The sequence below is a fragment of the Chamaea fasciata genome, unplaced genomic scaffold (genome assembly GCF_029207755.1).
Source record: "Chamaea fasciata isolate MVZ Bird 193981 ecotype frontalis unplaced genomic scaffold, bChaFas1.0.hap1 SCAF_19, whole genome shotgun sequence".
Taxonomy (NCBI): domain Eukaryota; kingdom Metazoa; phylum Chordata; class Aves; order Passeriformes; family Sylviidae; genus Chamaea; species Chamaea fasciata.
Window position 1 is genome coordinate 8,253,378 of NW_027094104.1, and position 21,507 is coordinate 8,274,884.

Here is a 21,507-nt window from a genome sequence, read left to right on the forward strand (position 1 = left end):
CCCAGTCCTTTCTGTGTCTAAATGTGTGGGTTTTTCAGCAGCTGAAGTGAATTTTCTTTCTTGAAGGGAAAAGAAATAATAGAGTACTACCTGAAACAGCTGGAGGAAGAAGGAATAACTTTTGTCCCTCGCTGGACTCCTCCTGTTGCATGTAAATCAGAGAGCAGCACATCCCACCCAAGGAGACCAGTGTCACCTGCCATTAATATCCCAGAGTCTGCCACAAAGGAGGGCTTGAGCAACAAGGAGATCCTCAACACCTCCAGCAGCCCCTCGGAGCCCACCGCTGGAACGCCCGATGGTATGGGGGTCTGATGGGCGTTACTGGGAAACTTTGTACTGGAGAGGCTCTCAGCACTGGGCAGCTTCCCCTGGGCAGCTGAGGAGCTCCACGCTGGCTCCTGAGTTGGTGACATGCAGTGTTAAAGTCTGGGCTCACCAAGCAGTGACACATGGCAGAGCTGAGCTGTTACGGGCTGGGCTTTGAGTGGAAACCAGGTATGAGCAGAAAAACTCTTTGCTGTTCGTTGAGTTGCAAATGAACAGTCTGCTCTTACCCTGAAATTCAGGGATGGGTATCACTGTAGAAATGATGGGGAGAAAACAGGTGAAACTTTCCTACTCACAGTCTTCTGGGAATTTGGGAAAATTCTTGCACTGGGAGACCAAAGCTTCTCTAAGGAATTCTAGAAGCAGCAAGCCCAGTGGTGCTGTGGATTGATGAATCTGAGTATACTGGCAAAATGCTTTTACAAACGTCTGCTTTCATTCCTTCCTTAGCTGCAGAAGGAGAATTTTATCTTCTTCATGAAGATGACTGTGTTTGTTGCCTTGCTCATCTTTTCATTGATTTGAAGGAAATTTATTCAGTCCTGACTGTGCTGAACACAGCGGCCACTTTGAGACAGCAGCAAACCAGATCACTTGGTGCTTGGCCTAGGTCAGGACCACTCTGATCACCTGCAATCTCTTTTTAGATAAGTTGGATGCAGACTACATCAAGAGGTACCTGGGGGACCTGACCCCGATGCAGGAGAGCTGCCTCATCCGCCTGCGGCAGTGGCTCCAGGAGACGCACAAAGGCAAAGTGAGTTCCTGGGGTTGTCCCCTGCCTCAGGGTGTGTGACACAAGGTGGGCCTGAGGAGGCGTCCTGCCACACCTCCTGGGGCTGGCTCTTTCTGCTAAGCGGCTCTTCATGATCGAAACTTAAATTTAAGCAGTGGCAATAGGAGGAGTTCATTGTGACTGTCCACCTGACTTTGTGCTTCAATAATTAGCCTGAAAGCCTCTCGGACTGTGAGTTAAACTGCCACTGGGGAATAACACCAGATTTATAAGTCTTCCTGGTTTCTACAGTGACCTTATTTTTACATTTGTTTGTTTTGGCCAAACATCACAGTCTTAAACACTGAAACAGTGGTAGCAGTGCAGCACTGATAGCAAGGCTGGGGTTTTTCCAGGGCCTTTTGATTTGCATATGTGTCTCAGCTTCCTCTAACTTTAAAATAAAACACGGTCTTGTCCGGATTTATTTAAATTGGACTGGCTTGGTATGGTCATACAGGTGGAAATGATTGCATTAGAGTTCATGAAGTTTTTATATCCCTTATGAAGGTAGCTGGAGTGCCTGACAGGGCTCATGATTTTGTTTCAAACAAAGGCTGATTTTCTTGAGTAACTCCTCTTGAGTTGGTGCAGGGCTGCACATTTTTCAGTTTCTATTGTTTGGGTTTCTGTTCTTGTTTCAAACCTTGAATACAGAATTGGGTTTGGTTTTGTTAATAGATCCCAAAGGATGAGCACATTTTAAGATTCCTGCGTGCCCGGGACTTCAACATCGACAAAGCAAGAGAGATCCTTTGCCAGTCCCTGACGTGGCGTAAGCAGCACCAGGTGGATTATATTCTGGACACCTGGAATCCTCCCCAAGTGCTCCAGGATTACTATGCAGGAGGCTGGCATCACCATGACAAAGGTATGGTTTCAGTACAAAATGTGCACTGAACAGCATTTTTACCTTTTGAATCAAAGGTGATAGTTGTCCCTCTGTTAACTAGAGGTGGCCGTTGAGAACTTCTCAGTTGTTATGTACTAAAGACACTTAAACTGATAGAATGTTTTGGGTTGAAAGGGAATTTAAAATAATCTTGTTCCATCTCCCTGCCATGGGCAGGTACACCTTCCACTAGACCAAGTTGCTCAGAGCCCTGTCGAACCTGGCCTTGAACACTTCCAGGGGCTTCTAGAGCTTCTCTGGGCAGCCTGTTCAGTGCCTTTGGCAGCCCTTAGCTGCTGGAGGCAGAGTTCTGGATCAGAGTCTTCCTGACTAATACTGACATCCTTAAATTTGCTTTGCCAGGAGCTTAAAAAAAGTGATTAATTGCACTTCCATAGTACTCGGAGATGCTTAGAAGGGTGTCAGGCAAATGCTGAGTGTGCTCTTTCAGTGATTAAAAGGTGTTTGTAAATAAGAATATCTTTGTAATCAATTTATTTCTGATGTTGCATAAGTCTGCTGATGGCATAAATGAATATTTATTTGGCATTACAGTCAGCTTAATGATGAGAAGTGGAATGTTGCAAAAACATCAAATAGAGCAGGTTTGTTTAAGAAGAGAAGCAGCTTTGGCTGAATTCCCTTTGTGCTGTGAGCCACAGCCTGACACAGTCCCCTGTCCCTCTGCTTTATCGTGCACTGATCTCGTGCTAATACATACATAGAAATGAAACATGTTGGAATTTGTGGCTTGAGGCAAGCTGGGCTCTTTAGATAAGGAAATGATCTCTTACTGTGAGCGATCTGTGCTCTGATTGAGTCTTTTCCCACCAGGCACCATTGTTTCTGCTCAGCTCTTACTTTTTCAAGCAGCATATGAAACAGGGCAGGATGCTGTCAGCAGTAGTGGCCAGGAGACAGGGAGGATGCAGCAGAAGCTTAATCGCAGAGCTTGAATGGCTCTTCCCTGCTGCTCTGGGTTTGACAGACCTCAAACTGAGAGAATGGAAAATGAGAATGTGCTTGTAAAGATTGTAGGGAAAAAGACCTGTTAATAAGTTCTCCCTTTCAGCCTGTTCCTTGCCTGTCCTTTGCAAAGACTTCCTCTGTCAATAGCACACAACTGGGTCCTGCCAGTGAGCAGAAAGGTGCAGAATGCATCAAAGGCTTGTTTAATGTTCTTCTGAGAAGTTCTGCAGTCTTGTGGTGAACTTCATGCCCCCTCCCTTCCCCTGCAGTTCCTTTGATCTCTCTTGCAGCATGCCCACGAGTAAAGCGTGGCTTTGTCAATAATGGAAACACCATTTCAGAGCTGAGCACTTCTCTATAATTTAAAACTTTACAGTGGTAGGTTCTTTTTTAAGTCTTCTTTTCTAGTATTGCTCCTTTCCTCCTACATATGCTAAATGTGCCAAACTTAAGCTGGCTGAATGCTGTGTGGCTTTTAGTGCTACAGCAAAGGCAGCAGTGATAATGAAGTGTGTTGTCTAGAATGAGCTATCTGTGCTAAAGAAAAGAAGTAATTATTTTGGCTTGCAATTAGCACAGATTTCTATACATCTGAATGGCTTTTATTTTGACAGGAATGCTTCAATCTAATGCCTTTTTAAATCCACAAAACTCTAATGGAATATAAATTGTACGGTGATAACAAAGCACTGTCAAGCTGAGACTCTCCTTCAGTGTCATTTGGGTGGACCAGGGTTAACTGAGCTATTAGTTTGGGTTTGGAGGCATATGTGTGAGGGAGGGAGACCTGCTATGAAGCTTAATAGCAGTTTTTGTTTAGTGTTTCAAAAGCTAAACACGACATTCCAAGATAACTGTGTGTCGATATTAAAACAACATTTTCTTTTAGTCCACCTGATAAAACATAAACCACTGTGAACTTCCATGGGGGCAGTGTCTTTGCCAAATAAATAACTTGCCTTGACTCTGCAGTTTTGGTTGTTTGTTGTTTTTTTTTTTTATAGTGTGTTTGTTACAGTTTCTCTCCTTATGTCCCAAAGGACTTTGATAATTTGATAACCTCTCTTGCAGCTGTTGGAGGGGAGTGAAACTGCACAGACAACAAGACTTGAGGGAGATTTTTATGTAGAAAGCTTCCTTTCTTCTTTTTATATTGTATGCTAACATACTCACTTTTATAAGCTGGTGATTGTTTAGAATAGATGAAGCAAAGCCTAACAAGTGCATCACAGCTTTAGGAGGAGCCTGGGAGCTGTTTTGTTCAACTAAGAGCCAGAAATGCAAACTTTGATTCTCAATTTCAGCCAACACAGTAATTCACCTTAATGCCTGAGTATCCTGCCAGTGTCAGGCTGCCCCAGTGTGCAGGCTGTCCGTGGAAAGGCAGGGCTCTGATGCAGAGGGTCCAGCTGAAGCTGGTCTCTGGAGCAGGGTCTGTTCTCACCAGGCTTAACCTGCCTTAGCAGGGCTGTGTGCCAGTCCTGCGCAGTGTGCAGTGACAGAGCTGGAGTGTGGCTCCATCCAGCAGACTCTGCAGAGGGCAGGCTCTGGGTTAACACTTGGTTTCATTAATTCCCAGATGTCAGGATGGCTGTTTTTCCAGAAAGGTTGCTGTAAACTCTCCAGAGCACTATTGCATCACGTGTGATAAAAACCTCACAGCCTTCCCTTGCAGCTCTGCAGTTACAGGAAAAGCTTCAGTTCATTGCTGTACCTGAGCTGTCCTGGAAGCTAAGAATAGTCTGTGTCATTAATTGTGTATACCAAGGTCTGGAGTGTACTGATGTACTCACAGTCCTTTGAACTTTCCATGAAGGTCAGGGAGCTATTTCTGAATCAGGATATCTCCATTTTTGCAGCTCGTTTACAGGTAGTCTGTTGGCGTGGCTGCACAGAGTGATGTTTACGTTGCCATCTGCTCTTGATTCTTCCTCTTGCAGGGGAGGTTTAACTGTTATGGTTTGTTTCCATCTGAAAGTTTTCGAAGCAGCTCTCTGAAATGCCCCTTGCTGTGTGGTTTGTGTCTCTGTGCAGACGGGCGCCCGCTGTACGTGCTGAGGCTGGGCCAGATGGACACCAAGGGCCTGGTGCGAGCGCTGGGGGAGGAGGCCTTGCTGCGCTACGTGAGTGTTCCGGACAGCTCCTAACAACAGCGGGTGTTCATTCAGGACGCCCCTCTGCCACAGCAGCCACCCCTCAGGGCGTTCTGATGGGCTCTCTGGCCATCAGTTTTTGGTTGGAGCACATCTGAAAGCCCCTGGTAGCTGTTCCTGGTGCGTTCTGCAGGCTGATGGAAAGGCAGAGCTCCTGGCAGCTCTGCCGTGGTTATTGATTGGCATTTGCATAGATTCTTCTGCACTTGTGCAGGGCCTCACGCTCCAGCCTCTGCTCTTGTGCAGAAGAGAAGATGCCACGCTCAGGATTTTGTCAAGCCTGCACTCCAAGGATAAGAATCATGTAATTTTAAAGAAGTGCTTGCCTGTAGTTCTGCTTTCTCTAAAGACATCACTCAGACTGTTACTGTGGATCTGCTCAGCTTCCAAGCAGAAAGCTGGCAGAATTCCAGGTTTGCACTAACTTTTTTTGACTCTTAGTAATGACAGGAGTAGCCATAGTGACTATTAAAAACAGGGACTGGATTTTATTTTTCTCTTGGCATTTCCCAGCAGACACTAACTTTTGTTTGCTTGCCCTAATTCTGTTTCAAGGTTTCTTTCCGGGTTTTCAAAAGGGGCTTTACTTTCTGAGTAATTAAGGGTAATTGTGATTTCTAGTTCATTCTTTGGCAGGGGGAAAAGTTTATGTTGGTTTGATCTTGTAGTTTCAATTAGCCTTTGGATATAAACATATTTTCTTTATCCCACCTACTGAGTTTGAGACTGTCTTTTCTGAACCCCACTCTTTCTTGTGCAGGTTCTTTCAATAAATGAAGAAGGGCTGAGGCGATGTGAGGAGAATACAAAAGTATTTGGCAGGCCCATAAGGTAAAGTCTGCTCTGTGGGAATTAGCTGCTTTCATGGGGCGTGGGGAGGGATGTCAGGCAGTGGAACAAGCTGTGTCTCATATGCAGGTACAATCATACAGTTAATTAAGAGCCTCCCCAGTTAGTGGGGCTAGAGGGAATGTGCCTGGGGAAGCCTGAGGGACCCACAAAGCCTGCCCCAGCAGCCTTGGTCTTGTGCTCAAAATGGTTCTGTTAGGGCTGTTTCTCTTCTGCTCCCTTCTACTGCTGGATATCTGCAGAGCAGTGCAGCCTAACTCCCAAATCTCTTTGGGGGTTGGATTTTACAGGCAGTGGGTGCGGGCTGCCAAAAAATCAGGCCATGATAGTATTATGAGTAACATTTCCAGTAGTTTAAGGTGTGGCTCCCATGTCGCTTGTTCATCCATAGTCCACTCCAAGACTCATTACGCTCAGTTCTGCTTTGCATTCTCCATTTATTATGTGTGGCCACTCAGCTGTTGATCCAAGGTGAGGTCATGAGGCTCCTGTGGAACCTGGCGTCTAGTTTTCCAGGTTCTGGCATGACTTCATGTGAAGTTCAGTCGAAAGTGGTTTGCTAGCCCATCTTTAAGTCATTGTAGGGGTCACCTGTGAAAGTGGTAACTGCAAAATGGATTTAAGGGCGTGGAGTGAAGGCAGAACCAGCCCTGAAAAGATGCCATGTTTCTTGGACTGTCTCCAGTTTCCTCCTCCTTCCCCTAATCTGTAAGGTCCAGAGATGTGGGGTGTGCCTCTGCTTATCCTTTCCCTGTTACAGAACTTCCTGCCTGACCTCTCTGAGCGAGGTCAAATCCAAGGGAGAGGTCTCATGTGTAACAGTGGAATGGTGCTGCCTGCTGGATCTTCATTTGTAGCCATAATCCCAAAGGGCTGCATATTAAACATTTAAAGTGAAACAAAGAAGGGTTTGGTGTTTCATAGAAGCCTTATGCATAATGTAATGGCTGCTGGCTGGTGCAGCACAGCTGTAAATCTTGAATTCCTGCCCAGGCCGAGACCTGAGCTTGGAAAGAAACTGAAACACATGCTGCAGCTCAGTAGTTAGTATTAAGAACATATCTCTTCCTATAGAAAAGGCTTTCCTCACTGAGATCTGACAACAGAATTAGCTTTGATGTGTATTGGCACCATTGTGCTCTGTGTTAGGAAATCTGCACTGTGAATGTTAAATTGCTTCAGAGCAGCAGCGTGGCCACTTAATTGATCTCCCAGTAAAAGCAATGGCTTAATGTTTGGGCTGACTGTTGACAGGATTTTTTTTGGCTTCATATGAACTGAACTTTTATCTGGAATCTAAAATGTCTGTGGGGGAGTGTGCAGAGTGATCATTGCACACCCCTTAAACTCCAGTGTTTACAGGCTGCACAAAGCAAGGAGGTAAAGCAGAAGAAACCAAAACATGCAGAGGGGCTCCACATTTCACTGTGTTGGGTACTTGCATAAACAAATAGAATTTTGATGTTATTGAGATTTTTGTTTTTCTTTTTGTCTCTCTCAAATTCAGCTCTTGGACGTGTCTAGTAGATCTGGAAGGCTTGAACATGAGGCATTTATGGAGACCTGGTGTCAAGGCCTTGCTGAGAATCATCGAGGTGGTTGAAGCTAATTACCCTGAGACCTTGGGCCGTCTACTCATCCTAAGAGCACCTCGAGTATTCCCAGTTCTCTGGACGCTGGTATGTGTGCAGTCCAAGGTGTTCCTCAGTTCTCTCAGTCTGTAAAAGCATTTGAGATCAGGTCATTTGGAAGCATGTCCTTTATACAGGGTTCCTGTATAAAACACCACCTGAGAACCTGATTACACTGTTGGTTGATTTGGCTTCTTTGTGGTGTGGACTTTGCACAACCAGGATGGCAACAGTCAGTGTGATCTAAACTGATTCCTTCAAAATTGACTTGAAAACAATGTAAATTGACTTGAGAAAAACGTGAGGGCCTGATCTGTTCTGTTTTTCTTTCTTTGTAGGTTAGTCCATTCATTGATGACAACACTAGGAAGAAATTCCTTATTTATGCTGGGAATGACTACCAGGGTCCTGGGGGACTGCTGGATTACATCGATAAAGAAATTATCCCTGATTTCCTTGGTGGAGAGTGCATGGTATGAATATAAACTATTGCATATAGCAACTTATTTGTGTTTTTTTTTAATTTTTCCCTCTCCTCTAAGCAAAGAAGCACAGAGTGATTCTTGGTGTAGTTTGGAGGTGGGGGCTGTGGTGTAGGATTCCAGGCTCAGTGCTGTTTTCTGGATCCACTTTAAAAAGAACAGTACACTGCTTCTCTTGAAGAGTATCAAATACCTTATCAAAACAGCCAAGCACAGCTAAAAGCCATAGTCTGTTCCCTGGAAAGTTCAGGCAAACATGGTAGGAGAGCTCTGAGCAAGAGCTGTCACCATCAGCTGATCCAGAGAGTCTGTCTCACCTAAAAAACTGATCCCATAAGAAGCCTGAGGGACATGTGGCACATCTGTGGCACATCTGCTAACAGGGCTCAGCAAACAGCCCAGTCCCCCCACAGAGAGTCTGCAGTTACCCTCAACAAACCAGAAAAGTGGTTTTACTGCAGGACACTGTAATTTCTCAGTCCCTTGTCACGTGCCTTGGTAGTTGTTTCCTGCCTGGACCTTGGGTGTCAGTTGGATCTGGCATTTTAACATCTCACTGATAATGTAAAGTTTGTTTCATCTGTAATGCTTTTGATAACACAGCCTGGGTGTGTTTTCAGCCCCTGTACACTCTCTAGTCTTGAAAATTCATCTGTGTCAGTTCCAACAGAGTCTCGAATGATGATGAAGTACAGTTAGATGTGTTGGAGTACAGCATGTGTTTATCTCCAGTGAGCTGTTTTTTTTGTTGCAGCAGTAGCTTTCAGTGTTATCTGATTTGGAGCTTAAAGCTGGCAAAATCCACTGCTTAAGTAAGCAAAAGTGAATGTTACCAGAAAGCAAATTGCTACAATACTTCCTGCCAGTGACAGCCAGTGGCAGTCTCTCTCTTCTTCTTTACTTCTGAGTATTTGAACAAAAATTACTTCCCTGAGATCTTTTCAATTCTCTGTTGTAATTCAGTTACCAGCACTTCTATTTTCCCAGACACTTCTGTAGAACCTGTTGTCAACTTCATTGCTACAGGCTTCCTAAAACAGAAGTTTGCTTAGGGAAGTTGTGTAATCACTTCCAGTACTGAGCTGTCAGACAGCTGTAACTTCAAAACTGTTAACTTTCCTGGCTGCAGTGTCCTTTTACCTGCTTGGAAACTTTCTGTATCTCCTCACTATCCATCCTTAAATTTAGCTACCCTTGTTCTTTCAGGTCTCTGTAATTCTAATTTTCAGACTTAGTCACTCTTGCCACTTCCCTCAGGATTCTGAATTGCTTCCCATCGTTCTTCAGTGTAAGGTGGTGTAAATGGTAATTACAGCCTTTGCACAGTCCCTTTCTGGGGTGCTCCTGTTATGTATGCACAAGACCTGCTCCCCCTGTGTGCAGTTCTGCAACCGCCTCACCCAGATCATTGTAAAAAGAATTACATATGTATCATGTACAAGCTATCAAATTGCTTTCAGACTGTTCCTTTCTGCAGAGCATTGCTGAATGCTTGTTTCTGAAGCTGGAAGGCAGAGAACATGATGGGGTGATCACAGGAGATAATTTTAACACTATTTTTGGTTTTAGTGTGAAGTACCAGAGGGTGGGCTGGTTCCCAAGTCCCTCTACCGGACAGCAGAAGAGTTGGAAAATGAAGACATCAAGCTCTGGACTGAAACAATCTACCAGTCTGCAAGTGTCTTCAAAGGAGCTCCACATGAGGTACAGCTCCAGCTGCCCTTTGTTTTCATTTTCATCTCAGCCCTCTGCTCCTTGGTCTCTTGGCCTAGGAATGGTTTATTGCTTGTTTATTTAGTTCCTGTGCTTCCACCTTCTGGAGCTGGTGCATGGTGATGCTTTAGAAGCTGAAGTTTGTGATTGTGCCTCCTGTTATTTTGTTGCCATTTAGGGGGTATCACTGGTGTTCATCCTATTCAAAGCCCTATTCTTCTAAGCAGAGCAAGCAAAATTCTCAGAAGCTGCTTGAAATCTTCTGAAAGTCTTGTGTTAGAATAGACACCCCATCAGGTTGGGGAATTTATATCTGCAATGCCTTTTTTTTACTATTAAAATGCCTTTTTAATAGTAGAAACTAAACCCAGCAACAAAAAAAGCTCTGTCCTTGTCTTTTTTTCCTGTAGGAGTTTGCCTTTACTGAGCAGATTGCTGTTGTCTAATGTGTCCTTCCTGTCTCAGGTTCTCATCCAGATTGTGGACGCCTCGTCTGTGATCACGTGGGATTTTGATGTGTGCAAGGGCGACATTGTTTTTAACATCTTCCACTCCAAAAGAGCCCCACAGCCTCCCAAAAAGGACTCTCTGGGAGCTCACAGTATTACATCTCCTGGTGGCAACAACGTCCAGTTGATAGACAAAGTCTGGCAGCTGGGGCGTGACTACAGCATGGTGGAGTCTCCCCTGATCTGCAAAGAAGGGGAGAGTGTGCAGGTGAGGCAGGCAGAGCCTCTGCGGGGGCAGAGGGAGCCCAAGCTGCCTGTTCTTACTCACAGCACTGACGACTGAGTGGTGACTCAGTGCTGGGCTGCCTGCTTGCTTTTGGCCAGCATTTCAGCTGCTGTTCCAGGCTGGCTGCTGCAGGGGAGCAGGGATGGGATTTACATGGGATCTGCTGGGAGGGGAAGTTGCATCAGTCCCCAGTGACTGAGATGGATCAGCATGGAACATGGTGAGGCCACCTAAAATGCACGCCCAGAAAGTAAAAATCATGCTTTGTGCTGTAATTCTGACAGTTATTTACTGTAGCAAATATTCTGTGTTTGAGGAATATCACAGTGCCTGCTGTCAGTAATAAGAGAAGGCTGGAAATCAAGTCTGAGCTTCTGTGTGTTTGCCCTCTAATGGGCAGTGTAAGAGCTCCTGATGGCCAAAGCTCCTGAAGGGGTTTTTTATGCCATTTACAAACCTGTCCTTTAATTCCAAGTTTGATATAACATGCAGCATGGTTATAGTCACACACTGCCACTGCTGTTCCTGTTGACTGGAAAGGAGTCAAACAGCCTCTGAAAAAGCAGCTCCTTAAGTCACCAAGATGGAAGTGTTAAACTGGAAATATGGACAGTGAACTCTTGAACTGTGAGGCAGAAGCCTTGACTGCTCTTTTCATGGTCTCACAGGACAGCTGTGAATGAGAAAAAAAATGGAAAAATGGATATTGTTTAAAAGCAGAACTTGTCCTTTCAGCATATTAAATCCTAGCCCCTCAACACTTTTGAAAAGCTGGGGGAACTGCTGGTGTTCCATCCCAGATTTGATAAGGATGTTGTGTGGGGAGAGTCTCACAGCACTGCCATTTGCCTGAGGAGCTGAAATATTGACACTGGGCAAAAATTCTGGGCATGTGGGCACTTCTGAACTCAGAAAAGAAATGTCAAGCCTACAAATCTCTGTTTAACCAAGTTAATTTTTAGGTTTTTTTGTATCTGCTTGCAGGGCTCCCATGTGACCAGGTGGCCTGGCTTCTACATTTTACAGTGGAAATTCCACAGCATGCCTGCCTGTGCTACAACCAACCTGCCTCGTGTGGATGATGTGCTGGCATCTCTACAGGTGTCCTCTCACAAATGTAAAGTGATGTACTATACAGAAGTGATAGGATCTGAAGATTTCAGGTATGTCTGGCCATGGGCAGCCAATGTCAAACCTTTCTGATTGTTTGGATGATCAAGTCAATGTCAACTGCACTTAAATACAACTAAATTGTGAAGGCCTTAAAAAGTTGCACTGAGGGCAAGTAGTGCATAAAAGGGGTTGATTAGTTCTCTCCTGGTAATATCACTGGTCACTTGGCTCTGCTTTAAGAGCTTCTTGGGCTTGGCCGGTTGTTCTGTAGAAGGGAGTGCAATTCAAATTCCTGTTGTTGAATTTCATTTTCTGTCAGTGGATAAACTTGACTGAAATGAAATCTCTGTCTCTTTGGACAGCATCTTGTTTTTGAAAGAGGTGCAGTGTCCTCATTACTTTATGTGGTGAGACAGAAAAGCTTTTGAGTATCTGCACCAAAGCTGTTACTTGCTTTTTAATCAGTGTGCAAAAAAATACGGTATAGATACTGAGAAGAAATCAAAATCTTTGTGTGTTCTGAAGCTTAAAACTGCTTTTTTTTCTGCAGGGGATCTATGACCAGCCTTGAATCAAGCCACAGTGGGTTCTCCCAGCTCAGTGCTGCCACCACCTCCTCTAGCCAGTCCCATTCCAGCTCCATGATTTCCAGGTAGTGCCACAACAGCTGAAAAGCAAATGGATGTGATGGCTGGACCCTCGCCCGTGGCAGCTGACTGCAATACAGCATATTCAACTGGCAATTGTGCAAAAAAACCCACCCCAAAAAACCCTTTTATAGATAGTAAAGTAGCTGTTTGAATTTTACACTTAGTGGTTTTGGTCTTTGTTAGATCCAACAGCTTGTCTCTTAACTTTAACCCTTTTTCCTAACTCAGCCATAAATATTTTTGCAAGTGGGCTTGCACAAATCTTAACTCTGAACACAAGGGCTCTTACTGAAAAGGAAAAACAACCAGTGCATCAGTTAAGAACGATTTTTTTTTTTTTTTAACTGTGTAGATGTTAAAAAGCAAAAAAGAAAAACCCTACCAAAAATGCTCCGTAGTGCATTAGGGATCAACTGCAAGTCTCCTGTCAGGACATTCCTTGCCATCCTGAGAAATCCCCTGTGATCTTCCAGTGCTGCAAACTGTTCTCCCCTTGCCACTAATGATGTCCAAGACAAAGAACAGCAGTTGCTGGATACTTGACTTTGTGAGTCCATTTTTTTCAAAGCATGCCCACAGAGCTGTGGCCAGGCTGTAACACTGAATATACCTTTTGTATGAGCACATTTCTGGGGAAATTGAGCTCTGGGTCTTGCTGGGTTAAAGCAATTTGTTCTTTCCTTGGATTTGCGTGTGGAGCATTGCGGAGAGAGAGGCAGAGAGCAGGCTCTCCCTCACTGTGTCACTCTGGGCTCATCCAGGGCTGCCCTGAGCTTTTGTTCCCAGCTCTGTGCTGCAGCTTCACTCTGCTTCCTCAGTGCATTCCAAGCAAATGGATTTGACTGAGATTCTCTTCTTGTCAGGAATTTATGCAGAGCTTCAGCTTGCTTCTTAAACCAGTCTGAAGGAGGTGTGGCTTCCATCCTTCCTGAGCACTTCTCCCTCCCTGGGGCCTCCTGTCCTTCCCTGTGCCTGGCAGAAATAGAGCACCTCAGTTCTGGTCAGCCTTTGTGTGGGCAGGGAGCACAGGGATCTTCCCTCTGAGTATGTATGAGAAGATACTCTAAGGATTTTCTCCATTTTCACTACTGCCACTGCCAGAGGTGATCTGCCATTTGGGATTCTGTCCCTGTTTGCCAGGCCCAGGTTGGACCCTTGCTGAACTCTGTTTAAGTGTTCTTCCTTCCCGAGCCCTCTCTCTATGCACAGCAAAAGGCTCCAGAGACTGAACTGTCAGGCAGATACAGACCACACCTAGCAGTGGAGCAGAGAAGATTTTGGTCTGAAATGCAGCAGGATTTGCACAGTTAGACCTTTGATCTTTCCTTACCCTTGGTAGAGCTAAATTGTCCACGCAGGCACAAGGAGCTTCTGTGCTGGCTGCAGTCCCTGCTAGGCAGTGGGATAGGGTCTGGCTCAGGTAAGTGGTGGAGGAGCTTACAGAGGTGTTGCACTTGGAAAGCAGAACTCACTGGAGATTCTGGATCCCCTGCCTGAGGAAAGCTGGTTCTGAACTCGGTGTGAAGCTTTTTTATGCCTGCAGAGCTCTGGAGAGGCAGGTGCCAGACCCTGACAGCAGCTCTGCTACAGCCCCGTTCTGGCTGTGGCACGTGGCAGAGCTGACAAGATATTTTAGTAACAGGTGTTTAGAGACCAACCTCCTTAAACTGAACCAAAATGATCTGTTCTGGAGCTCTTTTAGGGCTGAGAAGCTGAAGGTGGAGGTTAGGCTGTTGTTTAGGCTGCCAGAGTGACACAGGTCACTGCTTTGGTGTCACACAGCTCCCACCCAGTGTCTGCACAGACCGTGGCTCGGGGGCTGCTTACTGAGCTCTGCCTGAATTCCTGACATCAGGAGCCAGGATTCCCAGCACAGGGAGTGCAGCTGGAGCACAGTGAGGTTCACCTGCTGACACTCATGGCATTTCTTCCCATTCACCAGGCTGTAAGGGCTGAAGATGGTCCCTTTCTCTCTCTCTCTCTCTCTCTCTCTCAGATGGCGATTTTGCTGACAACTGTAAAGAATCTGCTCCATTCAACACTCCACATCTGTCCAGGTGTCTGGCTTTGTAGACCTTTTTGAGTTGCAGTCCCTTTTCAAGTCTGAAGATCTATCTTTTCTGTTTTTCACTTGAGCTGGCTCAAAAGTGGCACTTTGAGTTTTTCCTGCTGTTGATCTTAACACACCTTTTAGAGCTCAAAGCACATGACAGCACAGACAGCCGGGGGGATAAAATTCCAGAAAAACAAGAGTTAATCTTCCTCTGAGCAAAGTGCTGTGGCAATATGACTTGATCACTGCAGTCTAATTAATTTCCCATACCCTGGTCTCTCTTTGTGTGATACTGCTCTCCCTTCTCTCAGTGACTCTTCTGTTGGCACCTTTCCTGTTAACAGTGTCCTTCACTTCCCTCTCCCTCCTCATGAACTGCATATCGAAATCTGTAAATGTTTTGTATACATAATACCTCATTCTTGGTAATAAAATACAGATAGTCTTTAAAAGATTTTTTTATTGTTATCAATAAATGTGAACTGTTTGGAAAAAAAAAAAAAAAAGGGGGCAGTGTCTTTATTTCATTCATCTGCTGCAAAGCTTCCAGGTTATTTTATGTGCTGGATTCAGGTCTGCCAGTGCTGGGTGAGGGAGGGGCTCTGGCTTCCCCCACCACTGACACCTCAGGCAGGAGGCTGAGACAGTCACACTCAGGAAATGATGGGTTTTAATTAGGAGAAGTAGACTAAGCTTCAGCTATTTTAAAACAGGAGCCAATAAACATCAAACTGTGGGTTTTCTAACTCCTGGAGCAGAGGCTGCAACTTGTTTCTGGTGGGTCTTTCAAATTTGGTCCAAGCTGTGAAGTTTCTCTAAATGAGAATCTTCAACCATGGTCGTGGAGGTCTGTCAGCAGGACCAGATGGCTGCCTGACCTACTTCAAGCTTTAACATGTGGCCAATATTTCTATGCCAGCACATAATAATGGACCGGCTCTCTGCTGCTCAGGACCTTGCTGAGTGCAGCAGTCCTTGAGAAGCTGTTGTGCAAGGAGGTGGCTTGGCTAGTCAGACGTGGGAGACGTGGGGGAGCTGCCTTTGTGGCCAGTGCCCCTCTCTGAAATGGGAATTAAATAAACCCGAGCCTCAGCCCCTGCTTGAGCTGGGCAGGTGATAATGGTGCAGGCCAGGGCTGCATCAAACAGCTCCTCTGGGAGAGGCATCAGTCTGGTTGAAGTGTGTGGTTGAGGTTTGTTTGGTTTTGTTTGTTTTTTTTGGGTTTTTTTTTTTTTTAATGTGGATTTTTATGAGACATAGCAAAATTCCTGGAAGAAATTTCACCTGTTCTTCTTCCCCACCAGCATCCCCTGCCTCCCCACAAAGCTGAGGGCTCCCTGTTGTGCAAGTCTCTACAATTGCAACCTCGGCTTGCCAGCGAGCCTGTCAATTCCCAGTGAAGGATCCTGAACTGCCATTCCCGAGTCTCTCCCGCAGGAGCAGGAGCTGCCCCCGGCTCGCTGCCCAAACAGCAGCACCCCGTCCCTGCAGGAGCAGCCAGCGCTGTTTGCTCTTCCATCCCTTCGCAGGCTGAGCCGATTCCGTGCTCGGTGTAGGCAGGCAAGGTAAAATGGTGATGGAAAGAAGAATCCTGTGAGCCTGGGAGTGCCCGGGCAGTGCAGGACGCGCAGTGCGGGGTCCGGGAGCCCTCCCCGCCGTGCTGGCCCCATCCTGCATCCCACTGCCCTCCCACAGCCCCGGGAAAAGCCGGCACAGCATCCCTGGAAGTTGCTTCCCAGGGCGGAGGCTGCTTGATGCTGCCGGGAGAGACAAATCCTTGGGAGGAAGCGTTCGGTTTTGGCTGACTTTCCACAGTCATCAGCAGCCAGCTCTGTTATACAGGCTCTTAAAAAAAACCAAACAAACTTTGCCATCTCCTGGGTTTTCTTGGAAGGGTAGGAAGGCACTTCTTTTATTTCGCTAACTCATGCTGGTGTAAGAGTTTGGACGCTGAGAAATAAAAGGTCAGGATTTTGCAACTTGTTTTATTCCCTATGACCACTGCTGAGCTCCTCCCACTCTGTGCCATCAGCCTTGGTCCCCTGTGGTCCCCTGGCAGCCACAGGCCAAGGGGAGCGGGGAAGGGACCCTGGATTTGGGGTCCTTTCCCCTGTGCACGAGAGGAGAACCAGGGGCTAGGGGACACAGAGCTGGGCCTTCCCCAGCCCTCCTCCTGGCCTAACAAATCCAAAAAATAAATAAACCTCAAGCTTTTCTTGGTGCTGGTGGAGCCTTCCCTTGTGGGGTGACCTTAGTGGGGCAGTTCTCTCAGGCTGGGCAGCCTGAGGGAGGTCCTGGACCCCAACATTCCTCAGGTGGGGCTTGGAATTTGTGGTGACCCCAGCAGTGCCCCACCACACCCGGGGACTGTGCTTTGAAGTGCTTGCAAAGAAAAGGGGAAATGAAGGAAAGGAAGGAGGAGGGAGAGGAAGGAGGAGAAAGAAGGAGAAGGGGAAGAAAAAGGGAAAGAAAAAAGGAGAAAGGAATTAATGTCACACACCCTGCGACAAAAAAGGTGCAGCACAGCCCCAGCCCCCAGCTGTGCCCCCAGCCCCTGGTTTGCACATTCCCACTTCTCCTAATGGCATTTTGTGCGGGAAACATCCAACTGGGTGTGGAAGAGCAAGTGCAGGGGGGGCCCTGTGTGAACACCCCAATCCAGGCTGTGCTGGGGAAGATCCACAGCTCAGGATCGGGGTCTGGATCCACTCTGTGGGGTTAGTGGCTCACCCAGATGTCACCCCACAGCCCAGTGTCCCCCACTGACCCCGTGGGGGTTCCCAGCCCCAGGCCAGGGCGATGCCGAGCCAGGGCAGGGGTGTCCCACCTCTGCAGGCAGCCCCTGTGCCCCCAAACCCACCGTCTGTCACCTCTGGGACCGTGGGGCACCCACTGCGATGCCACCAGCACCCGGTGCCCGGTGTGATGCCCCGGGCACAAACCCACCCACCCGAGCCCGGCGTGTAGGATTGAGGATAAAGGGCTGGGGGAGATTCCCGAGGGGGACGCCGGTGCCCCAGGGACAGGGCAGGGACACGGGTGGCCGCGGCACGGCGGGTCCCCGCACAAACCCCACTAGATGGTGCCAGCAGCCCGCGCACGGCCCCGGGCACCGCGCTGCCAGGGGAGGGCCACTGTCCCCACTGTCCCCACTGTCCCCACTGTCCCCACTGTCCCCACTGTCCCTGCTGCCGGGGGGGGACACTGTCCCCAATGTCCCTGCTCCTGGGGGGACACTGTCCCTCGTACCAAGGAGGGGACACTGTCCCTGCTACACTGTCCTTGTGCTACAGGCTCGGCGTGGAGCTGGGGCTGGAGCACTGCTCAATACCGGGAGCCACAAACAGGGCAGGGGACCCCCGGGTGACACCCCGACGCTCCCAGCAAGGACAGGACATTGCTGATGGAGCGGCCACCACTCCAGACCCCCGGGGTGGCTGGGCTGGGACACCCCCAGCCCCCCCAGCCCCTCTCCCCGTGCTCTGCACATCCGAGGATGCTCCACTGACCTCCAGGCACTGTCCTGGCTGTGGGTTTGCCCTCCCGCTGCTGAGAATCTTCCTGAGCAGTCACCATCTCCTGAGAGTCCTGGGAAACCTAATCACCACTGGAGAAAACCCGTGAGGATCTGCTGGGAGAAAAGCTGTAGAAGTGAAAAAAACATCCTGCCTATTTCTTGGCTCCAGGATGGATTGGCCCAGGAGCTGCAGTTTGGGCTGTGTCCAAACATTGAATTTTAATTATGAGCAGGGTTTCACCAGGGACAGGGAGATGAGAAGAGGAACAGGCCAGCGAAAAAGATAGAAACTGAAAAGTGCAAGTTCTCCCTCCCCAAAAAAAAAGCCTTGAAGCTCTTTTTTGAAGCCTTTGTGCGGGACAGGGGCTGTGAATGCTCCTGAACGGGCTGTGCTTGCTCCAGGGATTTCCCTGAAATCCCTCACCAGGAACTGACGGATAACAGCTCCCAGAGACCTCCTCCCATCACCGTTTGTGCCAGGGGAGCATTGCCAGGCTCCCCACGCCCCAGCTGTGTGTGCAGCCCCTGCCTGGCTCCAGAGCTCGCTGTCCCCAGGGGTGAGGCTCCCCAGGATCCTGCCAGGACAAGGTTCCCAGGCCAGGCTGTGGCGATGTCCCTTGGCCCCTGGCATCAGCCCAATGCCATGTGCCCACCCCGGGCTCAGCCCCGCCACAGAGCTGGCACATCTGGGGGTGGGGGGCCCTGCAGGACGCCAGCACCCATCGGCACCCAGAGCAGACCCAAGCAAAGCAGCCTGAAGATTTTTCTTGCTGAGTCAGTCTGGGGATGAAGCTCCCAGGGCAGCTCTGACCCCACAGAGGAGCCAGCTGCAGATGGAGGCTGCCCTCCAGAGTGTTTCCCCTCAAAAGCTTTATTTCCTGACCCATTTCTCCATCCCCCATTCCAGCAGTCCCTCCACAGCCCTGCCTGCATCCCTCCCCCAGGAGCAGCCGGGACACACTGGCACGATGACACTGCTGGCCTGAGCCCGCCTCGGGCGGCCACGCTCCCGGGTGTTTATTCATCCTGCACAAGAACTCGGAAAGGAAGGCAGCAGGGAAGGAACATGTGAGCTCCCCTCGAGGAGGGCTGGCACTGCCCAGCACTGCCAGGGACATCACCCAGGGCAAGGTCACCGGGCCCCTCCAGTCCACCCAGTAACTCTCCCCTGCTCAGCCCAACAGAGCTGCAGCTCTGGGGCCCCACTGAACCGGCAGCATCCGAGGAGTGCAGCCGCCTGAGCAATTCTCTTTGAAGATATCTGATGCTGTGCTGTGCCTCAGAGAGGAGGGGGCCTGTTCTGCAGCTGCCTCTCCGGCTCTGCTGGGCCCTGGATGCTGCTGAGAGGAGCTGCAGAGCACTGAGGACGAGGAGGATGAGGAGGAATGGCGAATCCCTTCACCGGGACAAGGAGACCCCTCCAGAACCAAGCAGCAGCTCTGCCCACCTGGAATGAGGCAGGATCTTGGTAAGCAGTGGCTGGAGCTGCTGCCCAGGACTCAGCAGGAGGCTGGAGCTGGAGCATCCCAACCCCCCGTGGTGGCCCTGTGGCTGGCACTCAGTGACAGCAGCAGGCACCACCAGGCCCATCCACACTGGCACCAGCAGGGCACTGGTGTGAGGGCAGACACACCAGACTGGCCCAGCCACCCCTCCTGGCACCGTGGCAGTTGTCCTGCAGGACTTGGCACACACCTCTCCAGGCCCTTCCCCTGGGGGACACGGAGCAGTGACACCAACCTGTGCAATGTCCCAAACCCCACTGAGCCCTCTGCCATTCCCTCATGGGCCACTGGTGCTGCTGGGGAGAGGTGGGGAGGGATCCCAGAGCATTCCACTGGATCCCAGAGTGTGAGCATCAGCACTGCTGGGCCTTTGCCTCCCAAAGAAGAAGAGCAAACCTGTTCAGGGTCAAGGGCTGCGATGCTGCTCCAGGTTTGTTCTGCTTCGCCCTCTGAGGTTGCCCTGGCTGGGGGCAGTGAGGAGCCCCTGGGAGTGAGTTAGGGCAGAGGGTCTGGGATAGCATTCCCGGGAAAGGTGCCGGCCTGTCGTACTGCACCCCCCACGACCTGGCAGATGTTTTCTACATAAGGAAAAGGGTTTCAGCTCAACCCCAGGACTTTTAAAGGGAAAACGCCAGAAAGTTCTATGCCCTCCTGGCAGTAATTGGCTCAATGCCAAGACAAAAACACTGATAGGCCTCTTCAGCTGTTCCTCAGAAATGTAAATATTTCCCTTGGGGCTGTTTGCCAAAACCCCCACCTAAATCGTTCAATACTTAAGGAAGAGCACGAGGCTTCTGGGCACGTTTTCTGTGTGTTGTAGCAGGTGTATGGGGCCTCTCCCTACACTGTGTGTGCGTTTTGTTCTTTTGTTTTGTATTATTTTCTTCTTTAATTAAAACGTTTTTGCTTTTTCAAGACACGTTCTATCACGTCGTCTCGAAAATTATTTTAAGCCATTTCTTTGAGGTGCTGGACACCCTCAGAGTGCATTGAACCCTCGTGGAGCTAAAACCATCTGGCTCAGCAAGAATTTCAGTACTGGGCCCCTCCTGGGGGAGCAGGGCTCTGCCCTGGGGGCCAGGGATGGACTGCTGGGACCTGCCCAGACCCTGGCACAGGACCTGATGTGGAGCTGCTGGATAACGAGGAGGGGATGAGTGTTAATTAGCGAGGGAGAGTGGGAATGAGGCAGGTCAGGGGAAAACGCACAGCGCCAGGCTCTTGGAAAGCTGCTGGAGTTTGTGTCATGTTGGGGAGCTGGCGGTGCCTGCAGCCACCCCAGGGCTGTGGAGAGAGGTCAGGAGACACCATCACCCCCTCCTCCAGGCCTGCCCCAAGAGCAGCGCTAACCCACCCCCGAGGATGAACTGCCTGGGTGACAAAGCAGTCCAAAGAGCCCATTGGGGGTGAAGATGAAGGCCGTGGGGAGCCGTGGTGACATCTGGCACACACACACACACACCAGCCTTCCCCAGGAGGGCCGGGTGGGGATGGAGCAGGCGGGGCCTCGGGGCTCTGAGTCAGGCCAGGGATGTCACAAGCTGCCAGCTCCTGCAGTGCCCCAGAGAGCCCCCACGGCAGCCCGGAGATGCTGCCGGGTCACTGATCCCTGGGAGAGGCCGAGGGAAAACTGCTGGGCAGCACCTGCAGAGCCCAAACCCGGCAGAGCAAGGGGAAAAGCTGCTGCCTTCATCCCACTGGTTTTGGTCTCCTGGTTCAGAGAGGGCAAAGTCATACATTTCAGCTGTCTGTGATCTGCAGCTCCATGGGAATTGCTTCCAAAAGAAAGTGTTTTCAGCTTGGAGCTGAGGACAGAAAGATGCTGGAGCTGAACCAGTGCCAGGCTGCAGCAGAGCTGACTGGGGTAACCCCTTGACAATGTGAGTGCTTTTCCTGCTCTGCTTTATTAGGAATTTTGCAAGGACTTAATGCTTTCCAGAGTGCAGGTTCCCAGGGGCTCAGGCGGTGAGGTTCCACCAGCCTTGGAGCACCATCTCTCCCTGGGCAGAGCATCCCACCCTGGGCAGGGCATCATCCCACCCTGGGTAGAACATCCCTCCCCAGCCCTGCAGCCAGGCTGCCTCCTCTGTGCTGCCTGGGGGAGGACTGCAGCCACATCTTCAAACATGAGAGCTCCTGT

At 49.1% G+C, this 21,507-nt stretch overlaps 1 protein-coding gene across 1 annotated transcript in view; it reads left to right on the forward strand.

Annotated features, from left to right (window-relative positions):
* The window catches only part of SEC14L1 (SEC14 like lipid binding 1), a 41,484-nt gene extending 26,633 nt beyond the window's left edge, over nt 1-14,851 (forward strand). The window contains exons 6-16 of the mRNA XM_066200373.1: nt 67-301; nt 978-1,087; nt 1,787-1,976; nt 5,001-5,089; nt 5,880-5,950; nt 7,476-7,647; nt 7,938-8,072; nt 9,651-9,785; nt 10,260-10,511; nt 11,514-11,692; nt 12,193-14,851. Coding sequence (XP_066056470.1) covers nt 67-301; nt 978-1,087; nt 1,787-1,976; nt 5,001-5,089; nt 5,880-5,950; nt 7,476-7,647; nt 7,938-8,072; nt 9,651-9,785; nt 10,260-10,511; nt 11,514-11,692; nt 12,193-12,298 — 1,674 coding nt within the window. The 3' untranslated portion in view covers nt 12,299-14,851. The remainder of the gene's footprint in view (nt 1-66; nt 302-977; nt 1,088-1,786; nt 1,977-5,000; nt 5,090-5,879; nt 5,951-7,475; nt 7,648-7,937; nt 8,073-9,650; nt 9,786-10,259; nt 10,512-11,513; nt 11,693-12,192) is intronic.
* The last annotated feature ends 6,656 nt before the right edge of the window (nt 14,852-21,507 follow it).